The sequence below is a fragment of the Amphiura filiformis genome, chromosome 11, assembly GCF_039555335.1.
Source record: "Amphiura filiformis chromosome 11, Afil_fr2py, whole genome shotgun sequence".
Classification (NCBI taxonomy): Eukaryota; Metazoa; Echinodermata; class Ophiuroidea; order Amphilepidida; family Amphiuridae; genus Amphiura; species Amphiura filiformis.
Genome location: NC_092638.1, coordinates 10852173 through 10872083, shown reverse-complemented (window position 1 = coordinate 10872083; position 19911 = coordinate 10852173). Strand labels below are relative to the sequence as shown.

Genomic DNA, 19911 nt, shown 5'->3' with positions numbered 1-19911 from the left:
GCCCAAAGGGCCTGTAGCTCTGTAACCCCTTGATACAGCTATATGGCATTTATTTGACATGGCAGCAGGTTGGTAGACAACAAAAGTTGTTTAAAAGTTGGCATTAATACCATTAATGAATTACTTGGTGAAATCGAAAAACCAGAATTCATAATGTACGTCCTATAGTAACGATGTTTCCTTTCGTGGAACTCTCTTTATACTCTTTTCTTATAGCGACACCATCGAACAAAGGGAATCGTTTCTCAAGGAAAATGAGAAACAGTATTCGATTATTACAGTTCTGTATAGTTATTTTATACATAATCATATTCTTGCCAATTTGTTTGGCCACATTTCGTGAATACATGTTGAATATCCTATCAGAATTGGAATTGTGTTTCTGAAACATGTTTATTTTAATGTTGATGGACTTAGTTAAATATTGCGGAAAATTGTTTCGTGCATCATTTATTCCACATACTTATGTAGGTACTGGTTATTAATATTGTTTCATGCAAGTAGCGTTATTTGTTATTGTATAATTTCTGAGTTATGAATGTTTGGGTAACATATACTGAGTAAACTTATTGGTACCTTTAGTCTTATTTCACTTTTTATTGTCTTTACTACTACTTGCCCGTCATAATTTTTTCATGAGCACGTGCTACTTTCAAAACAGTCGTTTCATCCCAGTGTCGTCCAACGATCATCATCCCTACGGGTAGCTTGTCTACCCACCCCGCGTTGATGGAAAGTGCTGGATGGCCCGTCACATTAGCCGCCATGGTGTTCTGTACCATTCCAATGGAATGATGTATATGACCTATGAAAGATAATCAAGACTTAAGTTTGACCAATTATTCAAATATGAATTCGGTATGACTCTGCGCTTGAGTACCGTGGCCAGCTTTTAAAGGCCGAAGAGGCGGACAATTTCACATCAAAGGTTGCCTGAGTTAAACATTGAAAACGATTGCGATGCCTCTGTTCTTATTACTTTGAAAGTTTGAATTACCTCTCATAACCTACCTTCCCATGTCATTTCGTCATCTGTAGGAAGCTTTGGAGCTACGAAAGGAACTGTTGGCATGACAACTACGTCACAATCCTTCAGAACATCGTCATAAGCTTGCCGTAACAGGCGCCCCAAATTCTGAGAACGTCCGTACAGCTGTCCATGGTATGTCTCATTTAAGTATGCACCGGTAAGCATTATATGCTGAAAATGAAGATAGATTGTCATGAAGATCAATGCTAAAAATGCTGCGGGTGCCATTAGTCATTCAAGAGACCTTATAGCAGTGACCAGCAATGTTCTTGATATGGAAAAAATAAACTGCCCATTATAAAGGGGCTTAACCTATAGGGCGTACATGGGAAGAAAGCCTCATGTTAGTTATGTTTGGGTTCAATACACATCAGGAAGAAACAAGAAGATAAAACAGCATGCAAAATCTGTTGTATTTTGATCTGTTCCTTCCAATAGTGACACATGTATGTATTACCTATTGCACCTTGGACTGACCCAGGTGGGTACTTTGCTGCCCTAAAACACATACTGTCCATTAAAGAGTTCCCTAGGGCGTACATGGAAATAATGCCCCCTGTTACTTATGTTTGGGTTAAAAACCAACTCTGCAAGAAACAGATGAAGCATGTGCCGCCTTTTGGATACTTATAATGTTCTTTCCTTGGATTGACATAGGTAGCTACTTGTTTGACCAAAGCAATTAGTTATTTGGGGGAACATTGATATGTTTAACCCAATCACAAATATTTAAAACAAAAATAAGAATTACCTGATATCGATCCAACTGGGTTTTGAAAGCTTTATTACATCGTGGTTTCATTAAGGTTACTGCTTTGAGGTTTTGAGCAAAAAAATGGGATGATTTTGCCACATTAAGTATCAAATTTGGCCCAGAAATGATCATTGGAAAAATAAAAGTTATACCTCATCTTAAAGGTAAAGGTTTATATATTATTATTTTTCCATTGCTATTTTAATTTTCAGACTCTGATTGGGACTGGGAGTGAATGAACTGGGTCATTGATTATAGCACTCGCTATTTTTTTTGGACCAGTCATTTCATCAATTTTCCTCATTCCGATTTCTAAACCAAATTGTAGTCATCTATAAAACATCCTATAATAACATTCTTGCTATTCAGTTTTGATATTTCTACTTCAGAATTAAAATTACAAGTTGTAGAAAACCTAAATTTACGACTGAAATTTGTATTTTTAAAAAATTTCTTAATGAGTCTAGCTTTCATAGCTTGTTTAATTATTTTCAAAAAAATTAACTTTGCAAGATATGATGCATATCTTCGCTACATGTGCATACTCGAATTTGAGGACTACGATCAGCCAATTTTGAAATATCAATTTTTTTAGACGGTATGGTCAACACTTTTTAAGCTTTTACACGATTCAGAGATACGGTCAATCGCGTAACATTTCTTTCAATTCTATGTTACTTATTTGACAAAGTGTCAAACGAAATTCGCCCTCATAAGCCACGACAAGGCCCGGTTGCTTGTGTACTTTGCTACTCACAATCAAATGACTGCAACTGGTTAAATTCATGATTTTCCTGGCAAAGAAGACACGGAGAAAATTATATTCCACCATTTATGACAGCGATCGCACGTCATACACGCCCGGCCATGTGTTTACGTTTCATGAGGTCATGGGTCAGTCCGGCAAATCGAGATGTACACACTTGGAGAAGACTGCCGCGGTTGTATATCCCGTTTGGAACATGATTGACCAACGATGTTATGAATTGTTAGAAGCTGTGGTCAGAACAGGGCCAGTGTTTCATATTTAATTCTAGTCAGAACAAACCAAGGGCAAAATTAACAATTTTAGAACAAGAATGTCAGCCTACTACGATAATTGCCTTACATTTTTTTTGTAATTTTGAGAAAAAAAGTACAAAATATGGTTTAACGATGCATTTGTAAATCATATGATTCACCAATCTTTGCTCAAGAACAAAATAATGATTAGGCCTTGCGGGGGGGGGGGGGGCGCTATCATTTTCTTCGGAAGGGGGTCCCAAATATACAGAAGGGTTCAACCATTTTAAGGATAAAAAATATGGGGGTCATAACATTTTCGATGACCAAAATGTAGGGAGTCACAAGATGACAAATAGTGTGGTTATTTCATTCAAAAAGACTGATTTGAATGATTTCAATACAATTTTAGCCTGTTTATGGGGTAGGCCTAAGGGGCTGTGCAATCGTCGGCGGCCTGCCAAAAATTATTTGCCCCCTCCCCCTTGAACATGCCAAATTTTTGGGATCCCAAATTGCAAACCTTAAATGGTCTAGATGTAGGCCTATCAGCGCTCCGAGCAGGAAAATTTAAGCGTTTCCGTACTGTTTTCCCAAGCCATTTTAGAGTGTTTTATTAAAAAGGCGCCCCATGAATGCGTGCCAAAAATCGCTTGGGGGGAATTGCTTGCCCCCCTTTCGGCTCGCCAAATATTTCTTGCCCCCCCGCTAATTTTACCCTCCCCCAGGGGTCATAATTATTGCACAGCCCCTAAGGTGTAGGCCAATCAGCGGAGGGGGTCATAATTTTTTTGTTGCCGAAAAAGGGGGGTCGTAATTTCATTGCCGCCGACTTTTTTTAAATTTCGGACCACCCTCCTTCCAAAAGCAGTAAAAACCTTTGCGTTGGATCTAATACAAAATTTGTATTTTATGAACCGACATATTGTCATGGGAAGTTATTTTGTGTTTTTGTTATTTTGTATTTTTATGCTGTCGCCAAAAGGTGCTGGATTCACCGTATAGGCCTACTTCAAAAAAAACTTCCAACCCCCATCCCCCCAAATGTCAAAAAGAAATCTACACCACTGCGCGCTATCCTTTTGCCGCCTCTGCTGCCCTTCTTTTTTGCCACCCCAAAGCCCCTCCCCGTAGGCCTACGCGTATGACGGGTATGGTCGTTAGGCGTATAATTATGGTTTAGGCGAAGTGACACCTAAAAATCGGCCCTAGGCATGCGGGGGTGGGAACAAGTTGATATTTTTTAGACGGGGGTGGAGGCTCCAGACTTGAAACCCGTAGGCCTACCCATTAGCCTCCATTGCCATTTGACCGTGGACAGGTAGGGAGGGGCCTACCCATTTCTAAGGATTTTCTCAAAAATAAGCCCTATAGACCCATGTCTAAAGTTTTCTTTCCTATAGGCCTAGACCCATTTTACCCGAAAAGATCGAGATTTACGCTACGGGGGTTTAACGGACCCATAAGGATTTTCAGCAAAAATAGGGACCCGTGTCTATAAGGATTATTTGCAAAAGCGCAATCCCCGTATGCATTTGGCAGTATGGGATTACCCCCCTTGCCGGAGGCAATAGGCATGTCATTGTCATTGATTAATGATCAATAGACCTTCAACAATATTTAGTTGATCATTTATAATAATCATTTTTGTGAGCCCCGGGTTTCAGTAAATCTAATATAGGGTCATTTACATATCTTCCATATAAATATGTTTTCACAGCACTTCTTGCATGCCCGTGCTGTTACCGGGCCCTGCTGGGCGCACGGTTTCAAGCACAGCGATATCCCGATTCCCGTTCGTACATCCCGTTTTGATATTATATGCCCAATTTGACGAGTTTGCCGGACTGACGTTCTAATCGGAAACGCTTCAACTTGAGAGTTAGTCTCCTTCACAATCGGTTTATGCTGTGGTTTACGTCGTTCTAAACACACGTCATTCGTCCTTACAATATGCAGTCTGGACTCGAAACTAAGAGAGTAATTGGTGCATATCATGGAGCTTTTAATAAATGGACCTCACGCAATACAATCGGAGTTTGTTTTCATTAGCAACGGGAGACAAAATAGGGGGAAATTACACATTGGCACTTTTTTTTCAGGATTAATGTTATTTTATATGAAGGGTATATATGTCTTCTTGTCAAAAATAAAATAAAAAAATTTCCCTATGTCAAGGTCATGACCCAAGAGAATGTACCCTTAATGCTTGATAAAACAGGATTTCGTAGAAATTTATACAGAAAATGGGCCCGAGATTTAAACATTTAATCAATCATCCAATACTCTTTAACTTATTGTAAAGACCGCACAAAAAGTAACGCAGCCGTTATAAATACGCCTACAGTTTCAGAACTAATAATTGTTTCACAATATTTTAACATAGAAAGAAGGACGATATATTTTCGCGCATTTTGATACCCCATTCGTCCAATTTCGTTCAGCAGTGTTTTGAAAGAAACATACCTAAATATAACAAAAATTGCAGCTATTTGTATTGACTTGAACTGAGCGCGGGCTTAAGTGCTACATGCTTCCATAATAACCATTGATCGCTGTAAACGACCACTTTTAAATTCGGGTTTTTTTCTTTAAAAGCACTACTGTGTTGTTAATATTGAACAACATTGACCAAATGGGGTATCAAAATGTGTGTAAATACATCATCCTTCTTTCTATGTCAAAATATTGTGAATACAATTAATAGTTATAACGGCTGCATTACTTTTTGTGAAGACTTTATGAAGTATTATCAAGTTTATCAAGTATATAAAGCCGAAATATTATACCTTGAAGTGTTCCGGCAAATGCTTGGTATCATGCTTCAAAGCTGCGCCTATCGTCTTCATGCTGTTAGTTGGATAGAATCCTTTGAAACCTAGTCCTTGAACTTGGAAATTGGAACAAAACGACATCAAACGTGCAGGATGTAGTCCTGGCCCTAGCTAGGACCCGGCCTACACCGGATAGGGCAGAGATTTTGACACTTGATTTGGGTTATTGGACCTTTGAGGTTAACGAATCACAGAGGTGCTTTTGCGAAAGCGGCTGCGAATCCGAGAAATCCACGATGGCCGCCGGCGGCCATTTTGAAAATTTTAAATTTTAGTTTTCACTCAATATTCATGTGTAATACATCATTCTATAGGTTTTTGCATACAAGGAATCAATTTCTGACATTATTTTTTTATGATTGAAGGTCAGTATAACATGTTTACATTCAAAATGGCCGCCAAATGGTTGCCAAAAGATGGGGTTTTCATTAAAATGTATTTAGAATTCAATATTTTAACTTATTTGATGTTAAAAATAACCATGGGTTGCTGATATTATGGTCAGTTGTCTATGTCATTTCTATCATCTCCTGGATATGTTTAAAAATCAAAATGGCTGCCAAAATGGCCGCCAAAATTGTCTTTTTTCATTAAAATGTGTTACAGGAGTATTATGAAGTACCAGATTTACAATGAAATGGTGCCAAACATTGTGTTCTTTTTGTATTCAAAGTATCTCTCTGGTAAAGGGGTAACAATATGACATCAGCATCAATTAATATGATCTCATGGGCATGTAAACATTCAAAATGGCCGCCAAAATGGCTGCAAAAACATGATTTTTTCATTAAAATGATATTTAAAACAGCATTTTAATAGATGTTGTGTTAAATATTTTCATTGAACGCTGATATAATGTTAAAGGAGTATTTCTATCCAAATTTCTTCCTGCTCATGTGTTTTTACATTCATGAAAGAAACCTAAACCCAAATTTTCATGCAAATCGGACATTCAGTTGGCGAATTATGGGCTATAACATATATTTCAATGGTCCATAGGATTGTGTGTGATACTTTCGTTGTCGACAGAATGAAATTCAAAATCGAACATTTCGGCCCGTTTCTCTAGATATAAATTATAAATTTATAAGATAAATTTGCAAGATTCCTTTTGCACATGATCATTATGCACCTAGTAAGGGAGACCGGGGCAGGTTGGCCCCTTTTTCCCCACTTATCTGGAGAGCTCAGTTTGTGGGTTAGGAGGCTCTCAATTTGATACTTGAGAGCTGTTTACTCTAGGTAAATGCTAACAAATTTATATGGCTCTGTGACTTATACAAAAGTTATAGTAGTTGTAGGAGAGAGCGAAAAGAAAATTAACCAGGCCGGGGCAGGTTGGCCCACCAAACGGGGCAGGTTCCCAGCAAACACAAAACGTTTCCAAAACGTTTTGAATTGGTTTTTATTTGGTTTTGGTTTTTTAAAACGTTAAATACACGTTTCCAAAACGTTTTGATAAACATCGAGTTATCTGATGGCAGAATAGTTCGACCAAAACGTTATAAAAACGTTCTAATAACGTAGACCCATTGTAGACAAAATACTCACGAAAAAAGCAAATAAAATCACAATGTTCATAGATCGTTCCATTCGACTGGGGTTCCACTATATAACCAATTAGCTGGATATTAAATAATTATTTAATATTTATTATAATAAGTAGGCTAATCAACAAGAGACTTGCATTTTATTTTTCTGTAATTTATTTAGGCCTACTGTACGTTATTTGCATGAATGATGACAGATATGAATAAAAAACGTAAGCAAATTAAAGTAAAAAGTACCGGTAAATTTACATTGCTTTATTTTATAAATCAACTTTCAAAAGATGTAACCATGGTAACGCACGGTCTCGATTTCGTAAAATAATGAACCGGCGGTTAGTCTCGAGTCCCAGACGGCTTGTGCTCCTCGTTACTCAAGGAGCACAAGCCGGCTGGGACTAAGACTACCCACCGGTTAGTGCGGTTTGTGTGTTTCGAAATACTAGTAACAAATTGTAACCGTTTTGACCATGCATCAACGGATATATCTGTGAATCTCAATTGCTGACTGTTTACGGTGGAATTTAATAGGCCTAGCTAACCTTTAATCATGTTTATAGATCAAAAGATAAACGTGTATAGGCCTTTGATTTTGTAGACAAGTTGCAGCTATGTTTTGGGCGAAACATTTGCGTTTTAATGGAATTACTGACATATGATTTTAGTCTGCACTGATGGCGAGCAATGGTGACTACTACACAGTACTATAGTACTAGTATCCTTGATCTCAGTGACCTTATACTTGACTAGCCTATACGTGGTTACTGCTCAACTACTATATATTAGCTGTTCAAATTTGATTCTGGTGTGGAGAAAGCGATACAATTCTACATGTATTTTTGTTGTATTTAATGATAAGTGTTCCAGCTCCAAGAGTAAAGTATAACAGCATTAGGTCTACTCATTTAGGTAAGTTTTCATTTTCAGTTTTAATTGAGGCCCTTTTATTTCTTAATTCTGTAAATTTTAATAGCATGACATGGTATAAATGTGCCATTTGTTTCTGATTATAATCATATATAATATTCACGCTAGTAGTTGCCCATTGCAAGTCTCTTGTTGGTTTATATACTGCGCCAAAAAGTATCCTTACACTTGGAAGAAAAATAGATAGCGCATCTATTAAATAAATAAATTTACCCAAATATGGTTTAGTTTTAATTCACATATGTTCAGTTCAGTTCAGTGAGTTGTAGAATTGATTTTTTCCAAGTGTAAGGATACTTTTATAATTTTAGCGCAGAATACATTTACATTAATGTAATTTAATATCACATTTAATATCCTAGCTAAGGTTGGCTTTCATATTTTGGTTATCCGAATCATGCTGCCAGCTGCCGGCAAGAATAATCGATGCAACAGGACTGGACTGGGAAGCTGAACATGTCTTGATGTCGAAGACATTGGGGACATGGAGTTATACATTATCTCATGGTGTACATCTTTTACTTTCATGGTTAATGTATTTCTTCATGGTTTCATGTCTTATATACTACACAAGAGATCGAAGTGTTAACGTCATAACCATGATAACTTGGACTACCAAAGTGATGCGGTTTATTAGCATTTGGAAAACGGTCTGATAACGTTTTCAAAACGTGTCATGCAAACGTTATTGAAACGTATTTAGAACTACGTTTTAAAAACGCAATATTGAAACGGTTTTTAAACAAAAGTGAAACGTAATATTAACGTGAAAAAACGTAATCAAAACGTTTCATGCAAACGTTATTGAAACGTATTCAAAACTCCACACATTTACGTTTTAAAACGCAATATTGAAACGTTTCTTAAACCAAAGTGAAACGATTTTTTAACGTTTTAAAAACGTATTTTGGCTAGCTGGGTTGGCCCTCTATGCACAACCGTGTGTTATTGCCATATTTCTTTCCAATAAAACATTCTAAAGTTACAACTGCGGTAAGATATCACCTATCATAGTTCCAAGATAATCAAAAAAAAATTCATTTTGCGCCATCATGGGTCATTCTTGAGGAAATAGCTAAAATCAAGGAAATAACGTTAACCAATCATCTTATAAAACCCATAACGAAAAACTGAAAGGCTGTGGATAACAATTGTAATTGACTTTTTTGTTCATTATTAACTATTCTGAGTGATGAATTACTTTTTATGTACAAATTCCCAATTATAAAGAAATATGATATTGAAATATTGCTATTTCCAGTCAAAAAGTGCTCAAATAGGACAACAATATAGATTTGTTTGTACTATACTCCGCCTTTGAACAATTTTATCCATGGAACTGACTAGTGTTGGTGTGTAAATTGTATTTTGCTTCATTTGACACAAAATGGGTGAAAATGGAGAAAGTATGCATAACTCTTGCCCATAAACACAATGCTATTTTTTGTTTTCCATCAAATTCTGCAAAACAGAAACAGGATGGAAAGCTTTCAACTATATGGCATTTTAAGCAAGACCCATACCTTCCAGCAACTTACAATTTACATAATGTATTATGTGCAACAATAGTGCTTTCTTTCCTTTCTTTTTTTCTCCAAAATGACCATGCAAGTAGTTTTTAAATTGATAATATTATGTCTCAACAACATGTAATTTATCTGATTTTTAAGGAAATGGTGCCACATGAGTGCTTTCTTCGAGATCCAAAAATATCTTTGTGGCAGAAGGGTAACGTAAAATATGTCATTCAAAATTATCCCATGGGTAAGTTCAAAGAAATAAAAGTGACTCCCAAAATGGCCACCAAAATATTATTTTTCATCAAAATCTGTTACAGCGACACTAGGTATCTGGTTTTCAAGGGATGGTGCCATAAAAGGAGAGTATTTTCCCACATAATCATTATAGCATAGCAGTAATAGGAAAACAGCATGGACTTATGGGTAATTGGGCATGTTTAAAATTCAACTTGGCCACCAAAATAATAATTTGAATGTTAGTGTAATAATCATTTAAAAGAGTATATTCTATTCTTTTAGCTGACTCTTACACCAACTTTCAAGATACCAGTTTTTTACAGGAGATGTCATTTTCAGCTTCATGGCATATGGTTAACATTCTGTCGTAAAATGATTCTGCCGGCATGCTCATACCAACGGGACCCCTTATATACTAGGTGCATAATGATAATGTGCAAGAGGAATCTTGCAAATATATTCCCTTTTCCAGAGAAACCGGCCAACATGTTCGATTTTGAATTTTATTCTGTCGCCAACGAAAGTATAACACACAATCCTATGGACCATTGAAATATACGGTATGTTATAGTCCATAATTCGCCAACGGAATGTCCGATTTGCATGAAATTTAGGATTTAAGATTCTTTTATGAATGTAAAAACACATGAGCAGGAAGAAATTGGGATAGAAATATCCCTTTAACATTATATCAGCGTTCCATGGAAATATTTAACACAACATCTATTAAAATGCTGTTTTAAATACCATTTTAATGAAAAAATCATGTTTTGCAGCCATTTTGGCGGCCATTTTGAATGTTTACATGCCCATATGAGATAATATTAATTGATGCCGATGTCATATTGTTACCCCTTTACCAGAGGGATACTTTGAATACAAAAGAACACAATGTTTGGCACCATTTCATTGTAAATCTGGTACTTTATAATACTCCTGTAACACATTTTAATGAAAAAAGGCTATTTTGGCGGCCATTTTGGCAGCCATTTTGATTTTTAAACATATCCAGGAGATGATAGAAATGACATAGACGACTTATGCTTTGTTGTCACCATAATATCAGCATCCCATGGTTATTTTTAACATCAAATAAGTTAAAATATTGAATTCTAAATGCATTTTAATGAAAACCCCATCTTTTGGCAACCATTCGGCGGCCATTTTGAATGTAAACATGTTATACTGACCTTCAATCATAAAAATAATGTCAGAAATTGATTCCTTGTATGCAAAAACCTATAGAATGATGTATTACACATGAATATTGAGTGAAAACTAAAATTTAAAATTTTCAAAATGGCCGCCGGCGGCCATCTTGATTTCTCGAATTCGCAGCCGCTTTCGCAAAAGCACCTCCGTGATTCTTTAACCTCAAAGGTCCAATAACCCAAATCAAGTGTCAAAATCTCTGCCCTATCCGGTGTAGGCCGGGTCCTAGCTAGGGCCTGGACTAATGTGGTTATGTGTGGGAACTGAGGACATGGTATGTTTTTTGTGTATGTATGCTAAAACCATAACGTACGATTTGAATGTTGTTATTCTTTACCTAATATTCTGAAATAATATAAGCAATAACTGTCAGGAAGAATTTTTGTCCACTTTAAGACAAGACAATGAGGTAAAGTGAAATAAACCTCACTGATTATTTTGGTCGTTTAGACGTGGAGTTTTCTGGGGGAGTTACTTTACTACGACTTAATTTCAAAATTGCTCTGCTGACCTACTAACACAACGAGTTCCTTTTTTCCGATACCATTTAGTGTAAGTTTGGAAATGTGTATAAAAATAACCAAATTCATATGATAAGATCTTTCATTATGGCTTTAAGAAAACAAAAGAAAGTAATAATCAATGATACGCCGATCGTAGTAATGAAATGTATTATCTATGTTAATAAAGTATAATTGAATAGCATTAAATTTAACTATTTAGTACAGCTATGGCAGAATCCGATTGATTGCTTCATATGTCTCGTGTAGTCTAATGTTTTAGATTAATATTCATGGTAAATTGTAGTTTAACTAAACTTTTAGCAAGACAATAATACTTCATGTACTTACGAGATCCTCTGAGCATAGTGTGATAGGCTCCTTCAAATCCAAAACCGATCCAAATATCTTGAGCTGAGAAATTTAAAAAAATCAAAATAGCATTTAATTCTAAAAAATCATCACAACTAGTCCCAAAAAGTCCGGCAATAGCGTGTGAAATAATAAGACCAATGACTGTTTGGTTCGTTTCTACAGACTGTACAAAATCCGTTTCCAGTGATTATATAATAGACAAAATAGGATAATGCAACATTAGATTAACCTAATTTGTAAATTATTAATATACACGGGTGCATTTTCTGTAACACGTGCAACGAAGTTGTGATGGTGTTGCACCCCCTCTTTTAATGTTTATAATAAACATCATTATCTTGTTATTTTTGATATCAACGAATAACTATTTGGTCTCCGCTATCTATTGATGTAAAAGTAGGCACTAACAGTCTCCATATCACGTCGTCATTATGTGAGTACGCCCTCAAGAAAATAGAAAAAGAAATCTTTACAAAAAAAATTCCTCGTCGTAGTTACATGCATCACCCAGGCATATTAATAACCACTAAGTTGAGACATTATCAGTTTAGGGTAAAGCTCTCTCAAAATGTATGTTGCTATTCACCTATGTTTTGAAGAAAAATATCCTCAGACACCCTTAGATAGACACCCTTAGACACCCTGAAAATTCTTAGATATGGGTCCCTATTTTCGGTAAAATTACCCTTAGAAATGGGTATGGGTTCGGAAGATTGGGCCACACATCCCCGTCGAAATAGTAATAGTAATAATTAAAATTAAAAAAAGGACTTATTGTTATACATGTATTATATTTATAATTTGTGTTTAGTTAAGAATTTTTAAAGTTTACTCACAATTTGTATGGATTGGAATAGATACATCTACCACCTGAGCTCCAATACTTGTCAAGTTTTGTGCTGCTTCCCGTACAATTTTATCCACAGCCTCCTGGGATGCTTCGTGTCCGAATCCCTCCTTAAGAATCCCAATTTTACGCCATTTAAGTTGTCCACTTCAATCTGGCAAAAGTGTAAACAATTAGTTCATAGAAAGCCATAGCATTTGTGACTTGTAGGACATGTAAAAGGTCTGTGTGAATTGCAATATGTACATACAAATATCACCATACTTTTCTAATAGACGTACATACCTTTTTAGTGTATTCAGGGACCACGATGTTTGGAGGCTGACGATGATCTAATCCGTCGTCATATCCAGCAATAACCTTGAAAGAAAGATATTAAGAATAAAAATTGATTAAATGTGCATTCTTATTTTAAAAACGGTGATTTTCTCAGAACCATACAAATTAGATTGGAAGCAACTCTATATATGTCTCGCATTTCCTTTCTCGAGTTTTCCCGAGCCTCATAAAGTTAATTTTAAAAATTAAAAAAGAAAGAAAAAAAAGATGATTTCACATAGCCTTACCTCTAGCATTAGGGCACAATCATGGACTGTCCTTGTCATGGGTCCCAGATGGTCAACAGATGGGTCGATTGACCCCGCTCCCGTGTACGGTACAAGACCCCATGTAGGCTTCAACCCAACGCATCCATTCCAAGAGGCTGGAAATCGAACCGAACCAGCCTGATCACCACCAATCGCCATATCCACGTCTCCTGCCATAACCTGACGGTTGAGAGAACATTATAAAATGATTTTATGAATAGTTAATCTTTATCTAAGAAAACCCAAAAGGTGTAGTGAGGTATAAGATTTTTTTTTTGATTAGCGTTAAACAGGCCTAAATATATTTTTAAAAGGGTCGATCGGGTTTCGGCAGACATCATACTTATCACCTGCTTAGTTTCATATTTTTACTTTGCGAAGCTATAGCCCAACAATTATTCGTCAGCGAAGTGGTTACATAACGTCCTGGTAACTGAATCACATACCTTTTGGAATTGATAGTACATGCCAAAGACTTTATGTTGCGATCATTTCGATCGTGGTGTAGAAATCAAAAGAAATCAAAAGCGAAATCAAAAATCACGTTTTTATATACGGCACAAACTTAATAACAACATATGGCGCTATCACTGCACTAAACTGATTGATATGATCATTTTAAGACCAGTTGTAGAATGATTCATATGAACATTTTAGTGAGGTGACTAGGTTGATTATACACTGGATGGATGTTTGTCATACCAATACAGCGCTCCCACTACTGGATCCGCCTGCTGAGCGTGTTTTATCATGGAAGTTGAACGTTGGTCCATATGCTGAACTATAGCTACTCCCCGAGCAACACATATTTTCACATTTTGCCTTGCCGAGAATAGTGCCGCCTGAAATTAAGGTAAACCAAACACCACAATATATTGAGTATTATGATAATTTTCCGTCCTTCGGTGTGTTTTTTCAAAGAGTCACCCATGTTAATGTAGCATATACTCAGTTTTAGAAAATATGTAAGTTGAAAGCCCCTGCCTTGTCCAATCCGTCCCGGTTTTAAACAAGAGACCCTAATGAGAATATGTCTAGTCTTGAATTGTTAAGACCACTAAATGTTACGAGGAAAAAAATCAGCAAAATGCGTAATGCGCTAATTTTTGTTTTGTGTTTTTGGTCCCTTTGACGATTTTCCTCATGTTTTCCTCTGAAAACTAAAAAACACAATAAAAATTATCAGAATATCAACAGAATATCACAAACAAACAATCAATCAAACGAGCAACCAAAACAAAACCATCATCGAAACTAGAAAATAATGCCCTGAAGTTTAATGTTCAATGCCAAATGTTTAATGTTCAAAACCCTCTTTTTTGCTGCCTGAATATAAAAATATTTTTCGGTATTTATCATATAGTATTAATACATAATTTGGGCAACGTATGTTTGTTGGTATGTAATGAGATATAGCTTCGAAAGTACCGGCCAACTGAGTAACAGGTTTTGTAGAAGTTTTCCCTTGTGTCCACTTACCAGCATCCAGAAGTTTCGTGACCACGGTTGCATCTATATCAGGTAGAGTACCTTCCAAGGCTCGACATCCATTCATCATTGGTACCCCAGCTACCATTACACTGTCCTTTATTGCAAACGTCTTGCCAGACAATTTACCAGTACCGGCTCCTTTAATGGTAGATTTCCAGTACCTTAATGATATTTTAAAGCAGAATTACTATCCTCGTCAAACAAATTCCGAACGGACATACACTACACATTCACAATTGCAACAAATTGTACAAAGGAAACATGGTTATCATAATTTTCAAACACTGCACCTATTTTAATTTCACAATTCGACTCAGCTATATGGAACACATATTGACCTAAATTATGAGATTATTTTGGTCCACTCTCACAATGAATCAAAAATGTGAAAGTTAGGTTGCTGGTAAATATGATGCAATTAATGTTCCTCTAATTAGTCGTCAGTGGCGTACTTGTGTCAGAGGGGGGGGGGGGCGTACCTGTGTCGAGAGTGGGGGGGGGGGGGCTTTTGATAAGAGATTTTCTAGAGAAGCTGTAAAGTAATACCGCTGACATGCTTCCAAAAGGACTTAGCCGGGCCAATCTGTACCGAGCATTAATTACACTATTAATGTGTAGTCAAAGTTAATTTTGATGTTAAATGGGCAATGTACAGGAACATTTTCGTCGATTATCAGGCCTTTAATAAAGCCCCCCGCCCAATCCCCACCTAATATGCTGATGTGTTATTGTAAATGTACATTTGCTACAGAACAAGTAACGGAACGTGCATGTTGGCCGATGTGCATAATAGAGATCGAAAATACAAATGAACATTACATTACCAGGCATTATAAGGGTTTTCTTCAGCAGAAGGTCTGTAACCCGGTGTCCGCGGGTACTTCACGGGCAATGTTGGTTCCACAAGATCGTCAAGGCGGTTGAAACCCTTAAGAGCATTAGTTATAAGAGAATGACATTGTTGTAGTTCGTCGTCGCCAAACGAATAGTTCAGACGTGCCGCCAATGCTGACAACTCGGTTGTAGTTGGTCCAGGAACTGTCGGGTCCCTGAATAACTCTGCTATAAAGGAAAGATGTATAAGTCAGTTATTCAAACGCGAAACGCTCATTCCGAGAATCTTCTTTCTTTTCTCTCTCTTATTTTTGCGATCTGTAGCCCAAGAACAAGTGTATTTATACATTAATCACGGTTGTTGGCTTCATTATTAACTAAATGCAAACTATAGATGGCACTATTTATCCTAAATCATATTTCTCTATTTGCAAGAGGTAGGTGATTAATACTGCCATTAAAACAGCTGGAATAGTTGAAACAAGCAACAAGGAAATTTTATAAACATATTTTATCAAAATATAAAAGGAATTATTAATTTTGTATTAAAAGCTTGAAAGAGTAATTTCCAGTAACTAAAAAGCGCCACCAAGTTTGTCATTAATAGGCACATTTTATATCCAAAAAAGCTTTACAAATGCTATAAAAGTGAACAATTGTGTAAAAGAGGGGAAATCAAAGTTGCGAATGACTCAAAAGCATCTGTATGCATTAGTAGCATGATATCGCTTTTAGCTGTTTAATCCTAAAATTTGGATGTACATTATGTTTTGTTTGAAAAACTAATAAATGATCCCATCAAACAACCGTGTAAAATATTTCAAACTCATGGGTCCACTTTTGGGGAACCTATTACTATTCATATTATCTGATAATCATAATCTTTCTTATAAAATACCGTTATGGCAAGGTATGGGACTATACATACAAATGTCACGCACTTATGTATGAATGCGTAGAGCAGTTGGTGTTAACATTTGAAATTGTCTATTTGCAGGGTAAATTAAAATGATCTACAACATAATGTAATGCAATCAAATCAAGAGGTGGGGGCAAGCAATTTTGGCACACATTAATATTTACGGGGCACCTTTTAAATAACACGTTCTAAAAAGGTTTATGAAAACACTACAGAAACGTTCGAATATGCAAAATCTCCCGTTCGTTCCAGACAATTTTAAAGTTTGCAAACCAAAAAAATGGCATGTCAAGGGGCGACGTTTGGCAGTCCGGTGAGGAATTGTTGGCTCAACATTTGAAAATGTTACCCCGGGGGCTCATAATTGCACAGCCCCTTACTTGCAATATTATATACCGCTGAAGGTCGACGGACATTTTGGTGACGGCCAAAAATGGAAGGAATTTAAATTTTCTCATTTTGTGTTTATTAGAAAATAATGCTATTTGTTTTGAGCTATTTTGAAGTATAATGTACAATTCTCGCCAATTTTAATAAGACAATAATGATTGACATACACACAAAGAAGTCCATCAAAAATAATGAGAAAATTAAAATTCTTTCCAATTTGGCCGTTTCTCACCAAAATGTCCGTTTTCTTTAATATTCAAAACTTGCTCTAGTGTGTGTAGGAATTGGAAAACTGGAACATCGTCACTAAACTATTGACCTCCCACGTACCTGTGCTGGCGGCGGTACTTTAAAGGAACACTATAAATAATGGACCTTTTTACTGTTCAACGAAATGACTCATAGTGCAGTTTTGTCCAGCCATAAACCCGCTTAGTGAAGATTAAACCGAAATATGCAGTACTAAACCATTATAGTAATCGATTGTCCAATGCACATTTCTTACCACGTGATAATATTAATCCAATAAGCGATCGAATTGTCCGCTACGGTCGACTAATCCAATCGATAATGACGATATTGTGAGAGTTTTGGGGATTTTCCATTGGGTTGCTATCATTTACTCATCAAGGCGCTCCACCGTTATTATAAGAACTATGCTAATAATTTAAAGACTGACTTAAATTAATATTAATTTAAAGAAAATAAACCATACTTGATTGACAGAAAGTACTAAATTTGTACCTATTACGGTTTGGTGGCACTCCTCTTCCAAACGCGACCAAGTCAGGGCGGCCCGGTGAAGCAAAATGTTCATTGGATTAACACGGGAGTTTGCATAAGATGGTAGATTTCCTTTCTCATACAAATGCATGCTCCCCCGTTATTAAAGCTTGTACCGGATTAAATATCAGATATTTTGAAAAGAATAAGTAATTGAAACATAGAGCAAGTACTAAAATCAGAACTTTTATACTTTTTGATATATGACGCTAACTAGTTCATCTCCTATACCCACAGCACAGCGCTACTAGTACGGGTCAATTACCTATGCGAGTGCCCCTGTGTTGTGTGCATACATGTAGTTAACAATAACTGCATGATGTGTATATAGATGGTAGGTCTTTCTAGAAATATTCATGTTAATCTGGGTTGTCAATTAAAACTGTTTGATGGGAATTCATCCATTTATGTTACATCCAAAGCCATTTTATGTACTACTACGTTCTCATGCCTCCCTCTGCCGCCCTCATAAATGTTCCAGATACAATTAGTAATATACAAATTAAATAAAAACGAAAACTCAGGATATTTACACAGCAAATAACAGCAAGTATAGCTTCAAAGTGAGACTATGCTCATATAGTTATAGCGTGTGCTGTTTTCCAGTTATGTAAATTTACATACCATGCAAGTAAAGTTAAAAAGTGAGACTTCACTACCTAATTTTTGAGTGGCAAATTCAAAACGCATGGCCATATCGTATTCAAACTTGGTACATACGCTACGTGTAAGCTGTTTATCTTTTAAATAAAAGGAGTTATTTAAGAATTCAAGAAACGAAACTTTAATTTACCTTTCTTCTGTTCTATGTTTTCCTTGCCTGACTCAGCCATGTTGCACTTCAATAGTGATGTGCTCAAATAGTATAGACTATGACCTATGTCGTCACGTCTAATGTATAATATAAAGGGATTGGTCATAATCTTTCAGTAAAAATGTATGCATCCAGTCAACATACTGCTTAATTTTCTCTTTGTTTTATCATGTTATACATAATAGGCCTATATGTATCTACATAATAGTCACCAACACATTTTTTTTTAAATTTGTGACAAGACCTCAAGAGCTGTATCTTCAGCTATTGTTGTATGTGTGTATGTGTATAATTATCGGTCAGTTTTCTACAAATCGGTAACGAGGTCAAAGGTCATGGAGGGTTCAAAATTGGGCTTAAACTTGTGAAAATGTGAAAAAAACAAGGTCATCCAAGTTCAAAGGCTAACTTCGCCCAATTGGACTTGCACGTGGTGTGTGAATTCCTCGATATGAGGGAGTATGAATAAAATAAAATCGATTTCATTAGAGGTCAAAAGTCATCTATAGGGCTAAATGTGCAAACTTCGCTCGATTGGGCTCAAACTTGGTTGGTGGAATATTTGATATGTGAGGGGAGCATGTACAAATAAAATTGAAGTCATCCGAGGTCAAATGTCTTTATTTTAAACTACGCCCGATTGGGATTTAAATTAGTGAATGTAATTCTCCATAATAATAATAATAATAATAATAATAATAATAATAATAATAATAATAATAATAATAATAATAATAATAATAATAATAATAATAATAATAATAATAATAATAACAACAACAAACTTGTCTACTAAAATCAATTCCCCGCACCTCAAAAAAGGAATTGTCTAATTATGCCGTGTTTGCAATTTGCAGCAAGTTTTGTACATTTGAACGTTTTGAACATACTGCTTTTCTACGCCTCTTTCAAGTGAAGATGTCCCCCAAATCTGTGCTACAACTCGACATTGTTGCCTGACCAAAGGTTACATACATGCCTTGGCATACATGTGTAGTAGTAGATATTGTATGAGTACAGAAGTATACTTAGTGTCCCAAAAAGTTAAACATGTAGGGTTTAAAAATAAATTTTAACAAATATAAATTTCCTCATTCTATTGTGTACCCTCATCTATAATCAAATTAAGTATTTCTTGGCCAAAGTGGAACATGCGTGTTGCGTCCATGTTGTGTACTAAGCGTGTACGCAGTGCAAGGCCCGTGTATACTTTCTTGTGTATCGCGCTATATTCGCGTGTGATTATCGCGGAGCCACTATTCACAGTGTTCCAGTTTGGCCAAGAAATACTTAATTTGATTATATTAA

The 19911-nt window shown here is 36.1% G+C and overlaps 1 protein-coding gene across 1 annotated transcript; it reads right to left on the bottom strand.

The window, feature by feature from the left end:
• Nucleotides 1-535: 535 nt before the first annotated feature.
• On the bottom strand, nucleotides 536-18636 carry LOC140163481 (amidase-like). The gene is made up of 11 exons (XM_072186796.1): nucleotides 18583-18636; nucleotides 15688-15925; nucleotides 14852-15024; nucleotides 14075-14214; nucleotides 13352-13552; nucleotides 13071-13145; nucleotides 12828-12939; nucleotides 11915-11977; nucleotides 5576-5676; nucleotides 1012-1201; nucleotides 536-805 (listed from the first exon to the last, which is right to left on the bottom strand). Exons 1-11 carry the CDS (start codon nucleotides 18620-18622, stop codon nucleotides 612-614), a joined length of 1527 nt encoding a protein of 508 aa, XP_072042897.1. The 5' UTR covers nucleotides 18623-18636; the 3' UTR covers nucleotides 536-611.
• Nucleotides 18637-19911: the final 1275 nt, after the last annotated feature.